The sequence below is a fragment of the Ruditapes philippinarum genome, unplaced genomic scaffold (assembly GCF_026571515.1).
Source record: "Ruditapes philippinarum isolate M1 unplaced genomic scaffold, ASM2657151v2 ctg2333_1_1_1_1, whole genome shotgun sequence".
Lineage (NCBI taxonomy): Eukaryota > Metazoa > Mollusca > Bivalvia > Venerida > Veneridae > Ruditapes > Ruditapes philippinarum.
Genome location: NW_026860687.1, coordinates 55,001 through 76,016, shown reverse-complemented (window position 1 = coordinate 76,016; position 21,016 = coordinate 55,001). Strand labels below are relative to the sequence as shown.

Here is a 21,016-nt window from a genome sequence, read left to right as displayed (position 1 = left end):
AGGACGCTTCCGTAGGTATGTGATTTCTTGGTTGGATCTCGAGTACGTGTCATGGCTTTTGACTGATTTTGGAGTGTTCACCATCAGATTAAACTAATAGTAAAACCAAGTAAAATTAGTGATACCTTCAGACATGGTTGAAAGGAAATGTCACAATCATGGACAAGACAATGGCAGAGACATTGCAATCCATTACAGATTTCTGACTGAATAAATGATGGCTTACGTAAACAATCTGATTTTTGCATACGCTAAAACCGTTTAGGAAGTTTTTCACACATTTATATATTATGTTTTGATTGTTGACACTTGTGACAATACGAGGCATCGTTCTCTAAAAACACAATTACCAGACAGGTTAAAGTGGTCGTTTAATGATTGACCTCAATTAGTTGACTAAATAGCGGTTGCTGGTCGCGTTGAGCAAAAGTCGCTTCATACATTAAAGAAATAGAGAGAATTTAAAAATACACGTGGTCGCATGGGCAAGTTAGACTGTAATCAATTTTTAGTTACATTTTGATATTAATTTCTCCATTGTAACCTTATCGGAGATTTCTCTTATATAAAAAAGAAGGCCGGAAGCCTCATATATTTCACAACATACGCTCGCCGTTTTTATTTCCTCCCTCTGTATTTTGAACCGACACATTGTCGGCGCCATTTTGTTTGAATAATCTGATAAATAAAAACTGTTACAACTTTTGTTGAACGTATTTATGAAAACTATCTGAAATGTTAGAAAACGTTCGAACTAAGAAAATAAATCCAAACACCAATATATCTAATTCAGTCAGACGTTTAAAGTGTTCGTTAAGTGACGTCAAAATGTAGCACCAAACAGCACGTGCAATAACAGTCAAAACAAAAGCCTTAAAAAAACAGTTAAATTTCATATTTATTTCACTATAAATACTTTCTATTTCGCTTGAAAATATATAGTGAAATAAAACAAACACACAAACAATTAATTAACGTTTCATAATCCGTTATTCTCAAAATGTTTCTACACGCGGTAGACTTAACGACAATTTTTTTTAATCGGCTGGAAAAGCCTTTAAAGAACGTTTCTATTGGAAACTCTGAGGTGAAAACAAAATTTAACAACCAAGCATAAAGTCCAACTATATTTTTTTCTTGACGTGTTAGAACGGAAATTGATATTAATTCTTTGTGCACTTTAGTATAATAATGCATGGTTTTTCTAACAAATGCTTTCTAATAAATCACACCTGTCGACCTTCGAGATTATTATAATACGCATTTGAACTCAAACCGTGCATTATTCTACAACAATGCACTCAGAATTGATATTCATTTCCTTAACATTTCACTTGTACAGGTACTTGCTAGAAAGTGATGGTTTGAAAACTTTCGCCGGATGTACTGGAATATTTTGGGACATTGATACATCGCAACATTTCTAATTACAAGGAGGATTTTTTATTGTAAACTGATGCGTAGACTGATGTCCAGTGCACTTTTATAGGAACCATAATAGGACAGGGAACCAGAATAAACGGAAGCAGTGCATTAAATACCGAATGGCCAAAATTGTAAAAGATGATGAACGATTATTTCAACCGACTTCCCCGTTTATAGGCGTTGACTAATTTCATATTTCCCGATCTATAATCTGGTACCCTGTCTATTGAGTCGGCACGAGTATTTGATGAATGATATAATATTGAACGATACATATAGGATGAAAATGAATGACATTATGTATGCATAACACAAAAATGGATGAATTAAATCAACATGCATACGTAATAGACACATGTATTTGCAAGTTAAAGAACAAAGAAAATACAAAGAAAAAACACATGTATTTGCATTATGTGATTGTCTAGCACACACTAAATAATATTCAATAATTTCTTTCCTTTAACCCCTTAAAGTCCCATCCGGTACTATTGTGTAATCTTAAGAAGTTGTCCAGCTAGTTTGCGGAAGACAGAGAGTCTTTTCTTTCCTTTTCAATTGTGCTATATAGCAATTAAGAGAAATACGGGGTCTTCCTCCACCATGAAGGAGAAACGTGCCGACATACGACTTTTATAATTTTGGTGATTCCAAAGAACTGTGGTAAATTTAAATGATGTTTAAATTATCTTATGTTTAGCCACTAAAAGCAACGTACATGAATTAAATAAGTTTGTTTACTGCAGAATGGCCGAAAATGGTTCCTTTCCGTCGTTTCTTTAAGTAAAATAGTAAGCTAGATCAATTAATCAATCGAATATAAAGTTACGTGAAAATATTCTGCGGAAACAAGTTAACGTCAGTTTTTCTAAAATAGTATTAACTGGTCAAATGTTTGATTGTCGAGCAGAAATAATGCCTGCTGTAAAAAAGACCTCTCCAATGTAACACTAATTTCTGGAAACAAAGTGGGCATGTTTCTCATTTTAAATGAAATCAGATAAAAGTTTATCACGAAAGATTCAGTTAAGTATTTGATAACTGTCAATCAAATACGCATATTGCTAAGCTCAGTCAGTTGTTACTGTCACTGGACCATAATATCTACCCGGTATCGTAGTAACAGCATTTTTAATATTCTTATTCTTTGTAAATTTAAACTGTTTGGACAGTAAATTCTGACCATCATTCTCGCTCTGTTCTGATTGTTTAACTGACTTACATATCCACAAGTGCTCGATTATTCGACAAAATCTGCTCCTGGTTGTATGCTGCCGTATGGCCGTTGAAGAGATCGAATTATTGGTACATATATTTATTATACATGTAGATGTTTTTCTCAAACTATCAAGAAGGCCCCGTTATTCTTTTCTTTAAATCTCTGCCTCTTAGCTTTCTGTATATCTTCAATTGTTTTTGTCATTTGTAGAGTAGTAACTTTAAAACATAATTAAAAATAGATAATAAAGTGGTCGTTACTTTAAAAATCCTGTAACATTTCATATTACGTTAAATAGAAGAAAAAAGATAATAGTTTTGTATGTGTTAAAGATGGTCTTCAAATGAATAACAAAACAATTCCGGCGGTCAGAATGTAATAAGTCGCATGGTTATCGTCGTAAACAATCGATGGTAATGTTACATCATTATAATATGTAAATTAACAGAGGTCACTGACACATGCCCACACAGCGTCTAAACAGACATAGCGGCGTATCTCGCGTTTTTGCTACAGGTCAGGTTAATCTTTAAAATGAAAAAAGAAAAGTAAAATTATAAAAATAGCCTACTGTCCTTGATTAGTCGCTGTCTTCGGCATCCATGTTTTTTTTACTTGAAAAATGGGTCACGTGACCGACCATGTGTTGCTGATGACGTGCCGTTGTGCTATATTTAGGAACACCGAGTAAACGTCGAAGAATTTTCATCAATTTATTTTCTGAAATAAATTACAAATTTTGATTTTTTTTCCGTACCATGATCACATTTACCGTTTATCAAACCTTTCATATACTTTTTGTAAATTATTTACATAACATACAGGATCTTTAAGTGAAACTGTCGTTACCAAATGTCTGTGTATGAACTTTGATTATTTCAGTAAAATAAAAACGAGCATCATGCTAGAAATAATCTCCATAATTTGCTCGTTATAACATTTATTTTGCCAATTTAAACACGATGCTAATAGCAGAACATGACATGTACAAACCACAATAAACAATTTATAGACTACGATACAATGGTCAATTTTCAATGTATGTCTCTGACACTAAATGATTATTATTATTGTTCATAAAAAGTTTCTGTAAAGACGCCAACATTTAAAAACAAATATTTCAATCAAAGTATGTTCAAAATATTTTCTCGGGTGAACTTTGTGACAAGAACTATTACTAATATACCATGTTTGGTACCATATAGCATGCATGTATTGCTGTCTATGACACAATGTTACCACTTTAACTTCGTTTAACTCAAAGTATAAACCGTTGCATGGGTAAGCAATTCGCAAAAAGATAAATGAGGATCAGCTTTTTTGTCAGTCATGTGTCTTAAATTTTTAGAGAGTTTTAAATTTCATAGAACAAAAAAATCAATTACTATTTAAAATTAGTTGATAGAAATATATATGGCTGATGAAACGTTCTATGTTACATAGTACCAGTTTTATTAATTTTTCCATAATGGTAGTGACAATAAAGCGCAATTACTATGTACGATGAAATATTGGAAATAACTGTTCCTCCTGATTTAAACACACCGTTATTACCAGCCCAAGTTTTGTCAGAGTCCTGCAGAATTGACATGAACCCCCTTCATCATTCAAACTTAAAATGAATTGAACATAAACCAATCATGTTCATGGCTCTGTTTTTAATTAGACTACAATTAATACAGTTGTAATAATGATAGTACATGCATATTCTAACAGACATTTCTAAATTAAGTTAAAGTCTGAGTGTAGTGCGATAGTCGAAGGAAATCGCTGTTACAACCAGTATTGCAATAAACTGTCTCGTAAGAGTCATGATATATAAAAAGTTTCTACACTCAATCATGGTGTTGTTTGAAATGTTTAACCATACATTTTATTGTTTCAAGCCAACGACCATGTCAAACCACGGATTTATATTACATATGTAATGTAAATCCGTGGTCAAACGCAACAGAGTACTTGAATTTGAATAATACATTAAATTGATAATTATGTTGGTGACTTATATTAAGCGGGATGTTGTTTTTGTTAAGTTTATTTACATTTAAATTTAGTCCGTTTGATTGATATTGCAGTTATAAACTAAATAATTAAGAATAATAAGATATCAGTTACATCATATCAAACTTATAATAGAATTGTTATATATTAAATAAGTGGAAGGTAAACATCAACTTGTCTTGACTTTAATTTACACTTCTTCTACACGTCTATAAATTTTGCAGTACAAAGCCGCATTTTCATACTAGAATAGATATGTGAATGTTACGATTAGAAATTACACGAGACACCGGTTTAACGAAAACTAAACTAGGATCAAATTTGTTAAAAGATTCATGTTTCTTTTATGGAGTTTTACTTAAGAGCTAAATAAGGTAAGATATATCAAACTGATTTTTATAGTAGCAGAAGTTGATATGTTTTAAACAATGTTTTACAGCCATTAAAATAACTATTTCTTTTCATAATAACGTAAAAATGCCATTGTTTGTTTAAATCTATGATATCGATCTTTACCACCTCGGTTAATACTTTACACAATAAATAATCAAAAGAACTGGCATTAAATATGTTGCACTTTCGTAAATGTTGACCATAAAATTTTCATAACGCCTAAAAGTAGCCAGTTTATTAAAAGAACGTTTAAACCGATTTTAATCTTGTATACACTAGTAGTTAAACAAGTCGCAAAATGACCGTTCAAAGTAAATAAGTTGTTATTGTAAACAATAGAATGGACTAATATAAAGAGAACACAAAAGTCAAGATAAATTTTATTTCAGGTACGTATCTTGATCTAAACTTATGAGTACTGGGGCCGATTTCTAGCCCCATGATTTTTTTGCGTTGTCACTGTTTTAAAAAAAAATGTGTGTATGTCGCGGATAGGGTAGCAAGACACTTCACCCCAGACACTTCACCATCCAATTTCTTTTCAATAAAGTAAATAGTCAACAACATAATGCTTTTATATGTTTATTTTAATTATTTCTAGTATTATTTGATTAATAATTTTTTAATGAAAGGAAAATTTACAGTCATTTCTAACATGAAATATTTTTTTCAGTAATTAATTCATAAACCAATAAAACATATAATAATTTATTTAACATGCAATAAAACATAACATAGTTGTGCAGCCGAAAAATAATAAAAATCCTTTTTTGTTTAAAAAATGAATATGAATGTTAATTTCTTTTAAACACAAAAACATATAAATATAATTATTTTCTAAAAAGGCCATATTTTTAAAACAATGTGTAAAATTTTAAATATGTTAAGTTACAAATATTATAAGTAAGTAAGTAAGAAAATATTTTATTAAAGTGACATGTGCAAACATAAATAATGACGACAATATACAGTTACATAAAGGCATGCACCCGGCCCATTGGGCCTATAAGTCACGTAATACTTGTCAAAACAGTAAACATGAAAACAATAAGCGAATCAATGGTAATGAGTTTAGTAAATATACTGTATACAACAGTACAAGTTAGAAATTTTATTCATTTTAGTATAATAATTATAGGATTCTATTATTTATGTAACATTATATGTTTTAATAACGGATGTCAAATTTAAAATTATGTAACCGAAATTGTAAAAATACATGTAGAAAATTTAAAGTTAGTTAAATTTTGGATTTCCAAGTGATAACATTGTGGCTTTCCACTAGAAATAATTGTTTTGGTTTTTTTATATTTATTAGAATAACCTGTGTATATTTAATATATAATAAATGTTTGTGATATTTCACGAAAAAAGTGACATTAATATGAAACGGAACTTTGTGTTGTAATTTAATCCACCTTCAGTAAAACCTATAATTTTAGCGCATAACACGTGGTGGAGAAATTTTAAAAAAAAATAAATAATTATGCATGTTAATTTCTTTTAAACACAAAAAACTTATAAATATAATAATTTTCTAAAAAGGCAATATTTTCAAAACAATGTGTAAAATTTCAAACATGTTAAGTTACAATATATTATATGTTTTAATAACGGATGTCAAATTCAAAATTATGTAACCGAAAGATTAAAATGTGGCTTTTCCTCTTTGTACAATCAATTGTGCTAAAAGTTTTATTATATTAAGGTAATAATGTCAATTAAGCTGTCTTTACTTATTAGGTTGTTAAACCTTATGACTGATAAAATGCCAAGGTAATGATTTTTGTTATAAATTCTATGTTGCTATGTTACATTATTTTGTATTGAAACCTAATTGGTCATTTTGTTATTTAAAACACAAAAATGTTAAAATTCTATTGGTCAGTTTTAAACGAAAACAATTTTAAAAATATTGTAAAAATACATGTACAAAATTTAAAGTCAGTTAAATTTTGGATTTCCAAGTGATAACATTGTGGCTTTCCACTAGAAATAATTGTTTTGGTTTTTAATATCTATCAGAATAACCTGTGTATATTTAATATATAATAAATGTTTGTGGTATTCAACTAAAAAGTGACATTAAATTATAAAACGGAACTTTGTGTTGTAATTCAATCCACCTTCAGTAAAACCTATAATTTAGCGCATAACAACATGAACAACAATTTACAGCTGACAAACACTTAGATATATTACATCATTGAAATATAACATAGAGAGAACAAACATATATACATGTATATATATATTTTTTTATTTACATTTTGAGTTATATATGATATGAGAAGTTAATAGACATTGTCTATATTTCTTTAAATCAGAAAACCACACTTTTATTAACGTCTATAAATTTCACCAACTTTCTCCAAGAATTCCTCAGCCCTTAATTCATGACGATCGTATTGCCCACTCTTATACAAGACACTTTCATCCATTGAGGCTTTATCAGTTTATTGCATGTCAATGAATGAATGAATGGAATAAAATATACATAAATTGTTTATCCACTTATTGTAAGAATAAAAAATATCAATTTGTATTTACCTTTGTTACAAAATGTTGCTCACAAATTAATTAAATTTGCCGGTATCACATGCTATGTGTTGCCAGTTCCATTTGTATTCATGTTTTGCTTTCAATTCATTAAACAACATACTGTCAATTAAAGACACAAAGAAAGTGTGAAAGAGATTATATACTTAATATATATCAAAGGAAAATTCACACAAAGGTTCACCCACTTCAATATAGAAAGTTTATTCAATTAGTTATATCATTTTCGCGTTCAGCATGGCCTATAGGAAACTTAGTTACTTGTAGGAACCCTGTTAAGGAATGCGACATACTTACCAAATTATATTTTTGTACCCTGCATACTTTTTCGTGAAATGTCTTAACGTCTTTGAAAGATAAAACATTTATAAATTATATAGTTTACACTTTGGTGATATTTTATTATAAATGACCTTTATCGCCGTTTTAAACTTTTCCTTGACCACTTTTAAAAAACAAATTCAGCCCGGGAATATCACCTGCTAAGCTCATATGTTACATAATTAGCTAGGTGCGTGTGCGTCATAACGGTAAGATACATTTTGCATACAATCAATAGCCCCCACATCTTAATTATCTGGAGAAGTTTCCAGTTTTTCTTGCAAAGCACCAGAGACATTGCTAACACACGTACCCCTACTTATCCCCATCATCATTTTGAACAACAGCCACATACTTTTCATCACAAAAAAGTTCATCTTGTCATCACAACAATCATCGTTAACATAACTAGTTCTTTATTTACACGACTTACATTTAACTAAGTAGCAGCAGTACTACGACCTACCTTACCGAAATTTCATCACCATTGGAGCAATAAACATACCAAAAAAATAATAAAATAATAATAATGATGATGATGATGGTCATGATGATTTTATTATAATTATTATTATTATTATTATTATTATTTTAATTATAAATCACTTGCATTATTATCATCATTATCATCATCAATGTTTGTTGAATAATTCTGACTATTATTATTATTCTTATTATTAATCATCATCATCATCATCATTGTCATCACATGTGTCATCAAGATCATAATTAACAATCAAGAAGACGACAATAATTGAGAATACTTCTATGAAAAACGACTATAGTGATCATCATCATTATCATCATTATGGTCACTTCCAACAAGATCATCATTTACCCTACATTACTATAAGCAACAACAATATCATTATCATTACAATCATCATTATTATCGTCAACAACAACAACAACAACATCATCATTACATTTGCATCATCAACAAGTCATCATATTTCCATATTTAATTAATTACAATTTATTTAACTGTCTTTAATGGATAAGATTAAAATGCAGTAAAAGTGACTTTCAAAATGTTTGATACAAACTGAAATATCTCGGCAAAATATTATTCCAAAGAATTCAAAAGCATTGCAATACATATAAATCTAATACAACAATAATGTTATAACATGTATTATCATAATCATGTACTGAGTCTGCACAATTTTACTTCCATTCAATCAATTACAAACTTTAATAACTCTGCAAAATATGATTCCAAATAATTCAACAACATTGCCATGCATATAAATTTAAAACATTTATAATGTTGCTATTATTATAATCATGTACTGAGTCTGCACAATGTGTGTGTATAAAACTTCACCGCTCATATATGTCACATTTTGTGTACCATATCAGTTTGCGCATGATATTTCACTCGTGTGTTACATATTATTTCCGTGACATATACGGTTCAGCAGAGCATCTAAATAGGTAAATATTAAATTATTCTTTATATTTACGGAAGCATTTTCAAATGCGTTTAGTGTGACTGTCGCTAAATATTATTAAGTATACATATGAACAACTTTTTATATTGTAGAATGGCCGAAGAAACTTCCTTCCCGTCGTTTACAGATGGCTCTGGTGCCTGTGATGAAAACTGCTGCACACCATGTGGAGAGGACAATATCAATGAAGAAGCTGTGAAATATTGTCCTGAGTGCGACGAGTATCTCTGTACAAGATGTACAAGGCAGCATACTAGGCGGAATGCTACAAAATCACACAACCTGGTTGATAAAAAGGATGCCAAACACAGTCTTTCTGTTGCTAAAACTAAATGCCTCTATCATCCGGACCGAGATATAGAGATGATTTGCAGAACACATGATATGGTTTATTGTACCATGTGCATAGCAACAGATCACAGGCAACGCATTTCATTTAAAATTGATACATTTCATGTAGCTTTATTATTCATATAAAATCTTAAGCTAAACTTTTCACATATGGCATGCAATTAGTTAACATGTTTATCATTTGTCCTGAAATGATAATCATGTATGACATTTTCATTTCGACGGTATTTTTTATAAGAAAAAAATAGTGGTATTGACTGTGTTCCTGCTGCCGTCCGCAAACTTTAACCTTGATTATAACTTTTAAAGTTTATTATGGATTGTCTTTATATTTGGTCACAACAAGCCTAGAAACAAGACCTTCAAACTGGACCTTCGTTCATGAATGACATTGCCCTTTAAGGTCAACTGTCTAAATTTGTTTGTTTGTTGCTGATTTTGGCTATTGGTGATGATACCATAGATTGTCATCACACTTGAACACAACAATCTTTTAGGATAAACCTGCAAGTTAACCAGAAATACTTTGACCTTCTCTCCTAAATGACCTTGGCCTTGAATGCCAAATTATTACAATTTTCTCTTTTTTCTGAAACTGGCTTTAACTTTGTTATAATTAATAAATGGAGTGACTAAATATTAAGATAAAACCTTTTATAAGATAAGACCTTAATGAATATCAAATTTAAATTGAATTTTGTAATAAATGAAAGGATTATCTTCATACTTGGACGAAGAAAACATTTGGAAAGAATCTCCTAAATATGAACTGACCTAAACCTTGAGATTGAAATGACATTGACCGTCAAGGTCAAATTATTGAATTTTAGTGAGTTGTCATAACTTTGTTATTCATGTACAGCGTTGATTCAAACGTCGAGTACAGCATAACACTTGTGACGAAACGGACATGTTGAGTAATTTAGACCTTGACCTTTAAATAACCTTGATTAGTCAGATGATTTTTTTTGTTATCTATTCATAAAAATGAGTCATACTTGCACAAAACTACAAGACTTAGTATGACTAGACAGACCTAAAAAGTAAAAAAATGTCAAGTTTTGCCTCCGCCCGGCGTGGCTCTGGTTATACCATATTTTTTTAAACACACTTTTGTATTTTATTTTATTTTAGGTTAAATAACGTTTGATGTTATTAATACCGGTGATTGTAAAGTAATGTAATTTAACAAAATCCAGTGCTTTTAAAATCAATTAGACATGTAACTGACGGTTTGCATTTAGAAATGCATTGAATTAAAAAATGATGATATGCATTTAATTCTATTGTATTGAATTATAGTTTTCATACTACTGTTCATTTCCTTTAATACGGACATTTTCAAATCCCGATGAAGATTTTGAGTATTCCACTGCGATGTCAAACACTAAGATATCTTCTTTTTTCGAATAGGCCTACGAAAAAAATAAGAAGATAAAACCAACGAAAAAAGTGAAACAGTCACGTTGTAGTATTGTGATACATGACATGTATTACTGATGTTAATTATTACATCATGTTATACATTGTATATATTTCAGAGCTTGTGAATATGTAGACAGAATTGAGTCCAAGTTGATGTCCAGTGTAAATCGCACCGAGATTAATCGCCTCTCTGATGAAATAACGACAGCTAAGGAAACCTTAATAAATGCAACAGAGAAACAAAAGCACAATCTGTCTTCACTTGAGGAGGAAAGGAAAGACATAGACAAGACATTACATGATATTGAGGAAAAGATGATACAGCGCATCAGAAAATTGAAACAAGAGGCAAAGCAATCTGTAACCAAAAAGTATGACATTATGAAATTTGGACTTGAGCATGAAATCAGCACAGCATCTAGTATGATTGAGTCTTTGAAGGAGAGTTTACAGCTCCTGAAGTCAATTGATAGTCTTACCGCAGAGCAGCAATTCATTCACTTGAATCTGACAAAGAAGACTATTAAAAATGCCAGAGAATTACATGCACAATCCGTTTCTAAAGGAATATGTTCAATCAGTTTTACAGCTAATAAAGCATTAGCAGAATTTGTTTCATCAGTTGATTCTTTTGGTCAGGTTCAAGAAGGCAAACAATTGACAAAACCAAAGCAATACAAAGTGAAGGCAATGAAAGATTACAATGTGAACAGTGACATAAATACATACGCAATCTCTGATATATGTCAACTACCAGACGGTAGAATCTTGCTAACATATTATACAAACAGGAATGTTAAAATGCTTGACCTTAAATACAACGCCGTAGAAAGTTGTGCATTAGATGCCAATCCCACTGGCATATGTTGTATCTGCAGCAATGAAGTCGCTATTTAGATGACCAACAACACAGTCCAGTTTGTATCTGTTGAAACATCTCTGTCTAAAGCCAGATGTATTTCAATATCAGGCGGGGGTTATTATGGAATGACATATTGTGATGGTGGACTTTGGGTATCTACTGGTGGTGGTATTAACATATATAATACTGCAGGTACTTTGATCAAATCTGTTGATAAAAATCACAATGTTAACAGGATATTTAAATCAATTCCCCAACATATGTCTGTGACTGGTGATACTGTGATCGTTGCATATTTGTCTGATGGTGCTGTATGTTTTAATAAAGATGGTACAGTGATGAGGGAGCTGAGGGATGGTAGACTTCAAGTCTGTCGTGCTGTATGTGTTGCTGGTGATGGTACTGTGTTTTTGTGCGGATTCAATTCCCATAATATCGTGATGTTCAGCAAAGATGGGAACTGTAAAAGAGAGATAGTAGCGGCAAACTGTGGTTTAATGTTCCCTATAAACATTTGCTTTGATAAAAAAAGAAACACGCTCATTGTGACTTCTAACTATTTAAATACAATAAAAGTACTTGAGTTGGAAGAATAAAGCATGTCTGAATGTACTTGAATATCAAATAGATATTTGTAGGGATAGGTGCATTAAGATTCTAATTTTTATATAATAAACATGTCACAAGTTTCGTTTATAATATGAAATTACTGTAGACTATGTAGTGTGATTTTATTTATTCAATATTTTGTTCGAATCACGATCCCTTGGCAACAAGAATATTGCCATTTAACAGTTTAAATTATTGTTTATTTAGTAATATAACTAGTAATCATTACTGTTAATTGAAGTGTTTTTACTTATAATACAACTGAATGCAACTAGAATACCATGTCATGTGAATTTTGTATACATTTGTAACTTTACAATTACGTTGCACTATACTGATATAACTTTATAAAACGTTTTGAGTTAATAAATTAATGTTATATTCTGTGCTGAAATAGTTTTTAGAAATGTGTCTTTCTATGTTATGCTATGTATGTTTTGTATGTTACATGTACATTTGTATGCAAATAAATGAATTTTGTTTGTTCTTTTCCCATAGCATTTTAAAAATGAACTTTGCAGTTTAACTGCAATTTATTCACGATATTAAGTATAAACAGAAAGAACATGTCTGTATTTTTTTTCATTGTATGTCGCTGACAGTTTAGTTGAAGATCAGCGGTTAAAGGGAAGTAATTTTAAAAATAAATTTTTAAACGTTCACTATTAGTTTTTTGACAGGTTATATAGCCCTATATAAACGGCTGTTCGGAAATATTACCACACTAAATACCGTATTCCGGTATATACCGGACAAGGCGCTTGAATGATAAAATGCTAAAATCTTGCCTTTTTACCCAACGGAATGAACTTAAACAGGTCTAATTCATCTTTTCACACAGAATTAAGTACGATAATGAAGGAAAAATGTAAAAATCGGCGAAAAAAAACGATATTTGTCTATTTTGTGATCATGATTTCTGCAAGCGTCTAGAGGTACTGCTCCAATCCTGTATTGAGCTAAATCCAAAGAAATATGACGTCATTAAAAATTGATACCAAGAAAAAAACTGAGATAATAATCATATTTGTTTGGCAAAGTGATTTTCTGTATGAAATTAAAAAATATATCTACCTATTTCTGTTATGTGGCTTTTTTAAAGGTAAGTTAACTTTAGAGATATTATATATTTACTAGCATGTGGATTCAAGGACATGGACTCTCTCTCTCTCTCTCAATACTGTGTTGCTATAAACATTTCCGTTTTCGGGTACAGCTTTCTTTCTGGATAAGATTTTGTTTTTCTATGTATTTACCATTTAGCTGAAATGTACGATTTTTGAAGAACTTTAATTCAAACTTACTTGATTTCAAATTGTACAACATAATTATGTATTATAATATATAATATATTCTATATACACAGTGAAAAATTTCGTTGATTGGAAAACACATCTTAGTCATTCTCAAGAGACGTACATATCATGAATATTCCATTCCACATGACTATGATATTCTTTTCCTATATGTCTCCATTGAATTTCATTAATGAATTTAATAATTAATATTTTTGTGCAGAGTTCGAAACAAAGGTGAATGTTAATGTTTGGTTGCTGAAAAAGAACTTGTAGCAATGAAAATATAAAAATATGCTACTGTAGTTACTTCGATTATTTGTATGGCATAACTGATCATAACACATTTGATCGATATCGGGACATACATGGAATTTTGTTACAAAATGCGTTATATTCTTGATTACCAGCCCTTGACAAAAATATCAGAAATAAATACAGCCAATTAAGACATATTCTTTTGTCGTTTTTTGTGATGGGATAAATTGCATACCATAACATTTTATCCATTATATACACGCAAATGATGAAGCGTATGATTCAACGGATAGAACAAAAATCCGTATTATGTGAGTGACAAATAAGATGTCATATTTATTGCAGTGGAATTCTCGCTGGTTGTGCATTGCGAAGCGTTAGTTAACGAGAACCAATACTGATAAGGAGGTGGTCTCCTTCCGACTAGCGGAATATAAAGTTTCCCACTCTGATCGTAGCAGAATGCACATTTTCATAAAGCTTCTACAACATAATATTTCGTATGTATTATGAAAATCGCAATGGAGAGAGATTCTTACAGATAGATATACATGTATTAGCCATTAATAATTAGACCGATACTTTTATAATAAAATTCAGGTACTACAGTTGTTACCTTCATCAAGTTCAAATTTGAATTTTGTTTACTAGTTTCGAGTTAAAAAATCGCTTAAATAATTCGATGCACAAATGTATTAATTAGAATTTTTCGCTCCTGTCCAGAGCTAGGATGATAGCACACCATTTCAAGAAAAATCACTTCATGCATTTCATTCACAAGTCAACAACAGCAAAAAAACGCATATCATTTCCGGGTGGTCTCAACGATAAACTTGTCTATACTTCTGAAAGGTAATATTATTAGTTACAATATTGTCGGGTACAGAATGAAAGGTCGAAAGTTTTTAATTATGACCCCACATCGGTGTCACCATAATGTCACCTGAAATGTCATCGTCGCGAAGATCCATAAAACCAAGCTTGCATTTATAAACTGTATAAAACATGGAAATAAAGCATATGAAAGGTCTTTTTCTATTCACTTTTATATAATTAGTATTATTATATTTATTACCGTTAAATGATAACGTGAGAAGTATGCATACTATTAAAAGTCTATTGTTTGAAAATGCATGCATTACAAACGACCGTCAAAACGACATAAACAGGAACAGTTTTAAAAGTTATGACATGAAGCTATCCTAGAAAATTTAGAAAGTACTCTTCACGGAAGTACAATTACAAAATATCAAATATCACAAACAAACAATTGCTGTTGTTATTGCTAAATTCTTCATGCTTATAATACTGTCGTATTTTTTTTCATTGACGCGGGGGTTAAACATGCAATTATGGCCATTTGTTATTTAGTTAGTTGGTTAGTTTGTGATATTTCCAAAACAACTTAATGTGACAGGATCCAAGCCGAACATAAAAATAAGTAAGAATTAGATAGATTTTATAGTAAATATCCATTTGCTGTTGTAACTTGTTCTTTTTAAATATCGATGTTTCCTTTTCATGTAGATAAATGACTAAATGTTAGGGAAACAATGTTACAGAAATGCGTTGTTACTATATACATGTATCGCCATGGAAAGTTGATTTACGAGACCAATATAACCCATATATACACAAATATTAGAAGGAGACTTTAAATAACACTATCTAAAAGTAATATTCCTTCTACAACAACCATCTGTGGGCTACATCCATGCATTTAATTGCATATTGTACATATTATTCATATTAATTTCTTGCGGAAAAAAGGCGTTTATTAAAGTCAATGTATCCACGTGCCGCCAAGCTCTATGCAGCCCTAAATTTATTTTTCTTCTGATCTGCTGAATAGTTTTCGAAATCCACTGTGAAGACAACGTTTAGCGTAGTTTAACCCTCGTTCTAAAACTAACAAATACTAATGTCACATGAGGAAAAAGAGTCGTGACAGAGGTCAGGTTTAAACCGACAATTCCCAGGTTAAGAGGCAGACACCTTGACTCCACAACAGTCGTTCTCCTTGATATATATTTATTATTGCAATGTAATTAGAAAATGATCAAATCAGTTAAACATCATAAACATTTTCTGTGTCGTTTGCGTCTATTTGTACAGTTACTTTTTGTCTTTGTAATACATTTACATGCTAAATACAATTAAAACAATAACAGAATAAGAAGAAAAATTGCACTTTCATATGTACTTAAATACCAGTCCGTTAGTTTTACAAAGATGCCAATAATATAATCACGTTAAAATTCTTTAAATTCATTGTACCAAAGTTGGCGACAATAATAAAGAGTTAATTAGTAGAAGAAAATTTCGGTTTTAAGAATTACTCCCTTATATAACGGTGTTCTCTTATATAAGGTATGGCGCTAAACGTGGCTCTGCCAAAAAGTTCTTTTAAACTCTTTCAATCTTTGACACTTGAAAGTATGTTTTGCATTATCACAATTTTTATTAAGCACAAAAATTACGTATAAATTCAGTGATCTCTATGAAAACAAAATATATCATGTCAACAAATCCTAAGCAAAAACAAAAAACAGTGTATCAACAACAGTGGAAACCATTTTTCAATCCAAAACCTTTAAATTCGAATTTGGGTTCAATTTGTCTGTTTGGACAAAATGCCCAAGTCTCATTGATTCAACTCCTACAAAAATGCCTTTATACTTAATTTTATTTGTCAGATATTATGAGAAAACAGTAAAATTTCTTTTATTTAATCATTTAAAATTTTCCTAAATTTAACTTACAAAATAGTCCCATGGTTTAAAATTGTGAGAACTTTTTAGGTGTAAGTCAAAAGATATGATTATAAAAAAATTTGTTCTCCTTATGTTATATCCATTCGGTGCGATAATCAATCATAATGCCAAAACGTTGGCACGGAGAATACGCACTCCGATCAACTTAGTTGGGAACTTTAAGCAATTAACACGTCGTTTAAAATAACACAGGATATCGCTCAATATTAATCCACCATCAATGCATGATTAGATTGTGTTTATTTCCTAAACGGGGAATTCACGAATACGAAAACAAAAAGTTTTTTTTGTAAAAACATATTTACAAGCTTATAACAAGTAAAATTTGTAATTATACAATTTTTGAGATAAAAACAGGGAAATTTTTCCAGCAAACATAAGATGTTTCATGGAAATTATTCAATTATTCAATTTTTTTAAAAGTTTTTAAAAATATGTTGCCTTCCAAGGGCAAAAGGGTTTTAAAATAAACGCCAACTAAAATATTCCTAAATACCCCTGCACTTAACTTATTCTATCTTTTTTTTAAAATCTAAAGACATGAAACCAAAGCCCTTTTAAAACTAAAATAATATTCATGTCCTTTCCATTTTTTTAAAAAGTTTAACATCAAACGAAAACATCTTAACAATAAGATGGTTCGGTTATTTTTATTTTCAAAATTATTTGCAAAAATTTTATGAAATCCCTTTTTCTATTGCTAATTTTAAAAAAATTTTTTGACAAAGCAAAATATAGTTTCAATAAGAATTAAAACATTAGGCTACCCGGGAATTTTTAATACAAGTATTAATTGTAATTATACAATTATGGAGATCAAAAATAGATTTTCCCCAAAAACATAGGATGATTCATAAATTTATGTTTAAAATATTCAATATTTAACATGTTTAATATATAGTTGCAACTTTTCAGCATAAGTTTCAAATAAAACAGACCAACCTACAATATCCGGAAAATAGTTTGCACTTAACTTATTCTTCATTTTCTAAAATATAAAGACATGAAGAACACTAAAGTTCCTACGATAACGTAATATTCATTTGCAGAGTCAATTTTCCTTGAAAGATAACAGTGCAATGCAAACAGTCCTTAAACAAAAATTATGGTTTCGAAAATTTCATTTTCAGATTATTACTAGAAGAGTACTATAAAACTTGCCTTCTTTGCTAATAAATAAATTTAGATAAAGAACATTAGTTTTCTTAGAATTAGAAACTTAAGGCTGTCGAATTTATAACAGACGGCATAAATAAAAAGGGTTTTAAAAAAACCCTTTTTTTAAATTTTCTCTAAACGGGGACAGACTAAAAAAATAAAACTCTTTTTCGGGTTGTCTATTTAAAAAAATTTACTTATTTTTCTTCTTTTTATTTTCATACACCAATTCTAAAACATAATTTATGTGATGACTTTAAAATTTTGGAAGGAATTTTTGGGATTTTTTTTAAAAATCAAAATATTTTTAACTTTTTAAAATCATTTTTAAAAATTCTATACATTTTGCGGGCGACCAAAATTGTTATTCAAAAAACCCTTGTATAAAAAATTATATTCTTTGTCTAAAATAAAAAGGAAAATATCTATATAAACTGGTTAATAAAATACCTAACCAGGGGTTTTTAAAATTTTTTAAATTAAAAAAACCCCCATTTTTTGATTATATGTTTTCCCCAGAATAAACATTTTGTTAACATTGAAAAAATTTTTTTAAACAATCTCTGTATCTTTAAAGCTTAATAATTTTCCCAAAAATTAATATTTTAAATTTTGTTCATCACAAAAAGGGAAAGGGCCTATTCCCCGTATAGCGCCGAGATGTTAGTTTTTTTAAACAGTTTAAAAGTCGTCCCCAAAAAATTTTTATTTTTTTTTCAAATGGGCTCCTTCGCATTCCCCAAATTTGACCCAAAGTTAAGGATTGACCCGAAAATAAATAAAAAATTTTTTAAATTTTGAAAAACAGCCCAACTCAATTTTATTAAATAGGGAAAAACGTTAAAAAGACCAAATTTGGGCTTTTAAAAATAAAAATTTTTCCCTGATTCTATAACCAGTTTCCCCGGTTCTTTTAAAAGTGATACCTAAATATTTTGAATGATTCCCAGTTCAAAGAAGGTGTGTGGTCGTTAAAAAAAAAGTATGGTGGGTATGTCTGCCTTTTCAAAAATCATTGCTTTTGTTTTCGAGGTATTTATCTTTAATCCCCAAAGACGACAGTATCTCTCCGCATCAGAACATCCGAGACTGTAAACTCTCGGGGACTTAGCAAACAATACTTTTCCCGTCTGCCGAAAATATTAAGAATACGCTGAAGTTCATCAATAGAGAAAATACTCAGTCGTATTAATTACCTTAAAGGAGGTCGTTCACAGAAGAAACTAACAGCAGGGGGAACTCGGGGTTCCCCTTGCTTCAACCTTTATATGGCGATTCGAAATTCAGAATAATTCGAACTTATTTAACACACGATTTTACCGTCATATACCATTACTTTTAAGCTCTCACAATCAAAGAACTTACTTTTTTTTAAGAAATTTATCCCCATATATATGCCCTGTCGATCATAAAAATTTCTATAATCTAAAAAAAATGCAAAAGTTTTTTTCACAGATTTAAAATTACTTTTGATTTAAAATGTAAAAATTATGCTTTCAAAGTTTTTCCCTTTTCTGAAAACCATTTTGGGTTCGGGCAGACCCTTTAAATTCTTTTCTCCCCTTGGAACCTATTTAGTGGTTTTTGGGGAATATTTTTTTCCCAAGTATTTTAAGTGATCCGGGGTTTTTTTTTGGGGCCCTTAGTATCCCCCTTTTAAAAAATGGGGTGTAATTATCCCCTCCCCCAAGACTGGGGGTTTTTCCCCTTTTAAATTTTTTAAATTATAAAATTTATTAAAAAGGGGAAAAAACATCGAAGTAGATTTAAAAACCTCTAAAAAAGCATTGGGGCCCGGGGGAATTTTGTTGTTATTTGGGAAAAACCCGAAACGTTTCCCCCTCAAAATATCACGAAAAAAATATCTTTCTTTACATTTATTTCAATTGTCAAATTTTTGTTTTTTTTCCCAACCCCGGGGTTTTCCCCAAATAATGACCTAAGGGGGTCATGAATTTGCTCGCATTTAATGTCACTTCCCCCGTTTTTTTTTAAAATTTTTTTCTAAAAATTTTTCCAAAATTTTTTTGGGGCTGATTTTTGGGCCCAAATTGGGGAAATTTTTTTTACCCCACCTTTTTATTTTTTTTTTAATCGCTTAACTTTTAAATACGATTATGGGTTTGTTTTTCCCCTAAGGGAAAAAGGGTCAAAATTTGTTCTGACTTATCTCTTTTAAAAGAAATTACCTATCTTTTAAAGTCGCGTTTTGCATTAACCAATCAGCATCAAAACCATTTTTGGCTAATCATGACCAGTGTCGCTTATCTACCTATTAAACGTTGCACGGAGAATACGCTATCCGATCAACTGAGTTGACACTTAAGCTAATTAACACGTGTCGTTAAAATAACAATGACATCGCTAATCGATTATTAATCACCATCATATGCATGATTAGATTAGTGTGTATTTCCTAAACATTCCATGCGTGTCTTTTGAGTAAATGAGCCAATGCCAAGTTTGCAAACTTGTTGATTAATTACAGAAATGGATTAAATCAAAATCAAATAATATGTATAAAATATTGAATTAATACATTTTTCATGAAATAAACTCTCCCATTTTAAAATGTGTATTGTTATTGATATGTATTAGATAGAATACTTTTAAAATTACAAAATCCAAATTTCATTTACTCATTCACTCACTCATTTATTGTATTTTTCATTCACTCCTTCATTCATTATTCATTCAATCACTCCATCGTCAAACATTCATTCAATAATCCCACCATCATTTATTTATTCTTTCATTTTTATTATTTCATTCATTCATTCATTCTTTCAATTATTCATTCATTTATTCTTTCATTCAATCACTCCATCATTCATTCATTTTTTCTTTCATTCATTCATTCCTCTTATTTATTCATTCATTCTCTCCTTCATCATCATTCATTCATTCATTCA

General features: G+C 30.2%; 1 protein-coding gene across 1 annotated transcript; it reads left to right on the top strand.

The window, feature by feature from the left end:
* Window positions 1–4,910: 4,910 nt before the first annotated feature.
* Window positions 4,911–13,205, top strand: LOC132713080 (E3 ubiquitin-protein ligase TRIM33-like). The gene is made up of 3 exons (XM_060695541.1): window positions 4,911–5,019; window positions 9,465–9,794; window positions 11,265–13,205. Exons 2-3 carry the CDS (start codon window positions 9,466–9,468, stop codon window positions 12,043–12,045), a joined length of 1,110 nt encoding a protein of 369 aa, XP_060551524.1. The 5' UTR covers window positions 4,911–5,019; window position 9,465; the 3' UTR covers window positions 12,046–13,205.
* Window positions 13,206–21,016: the final 7,811 nt, after the last annotated feature.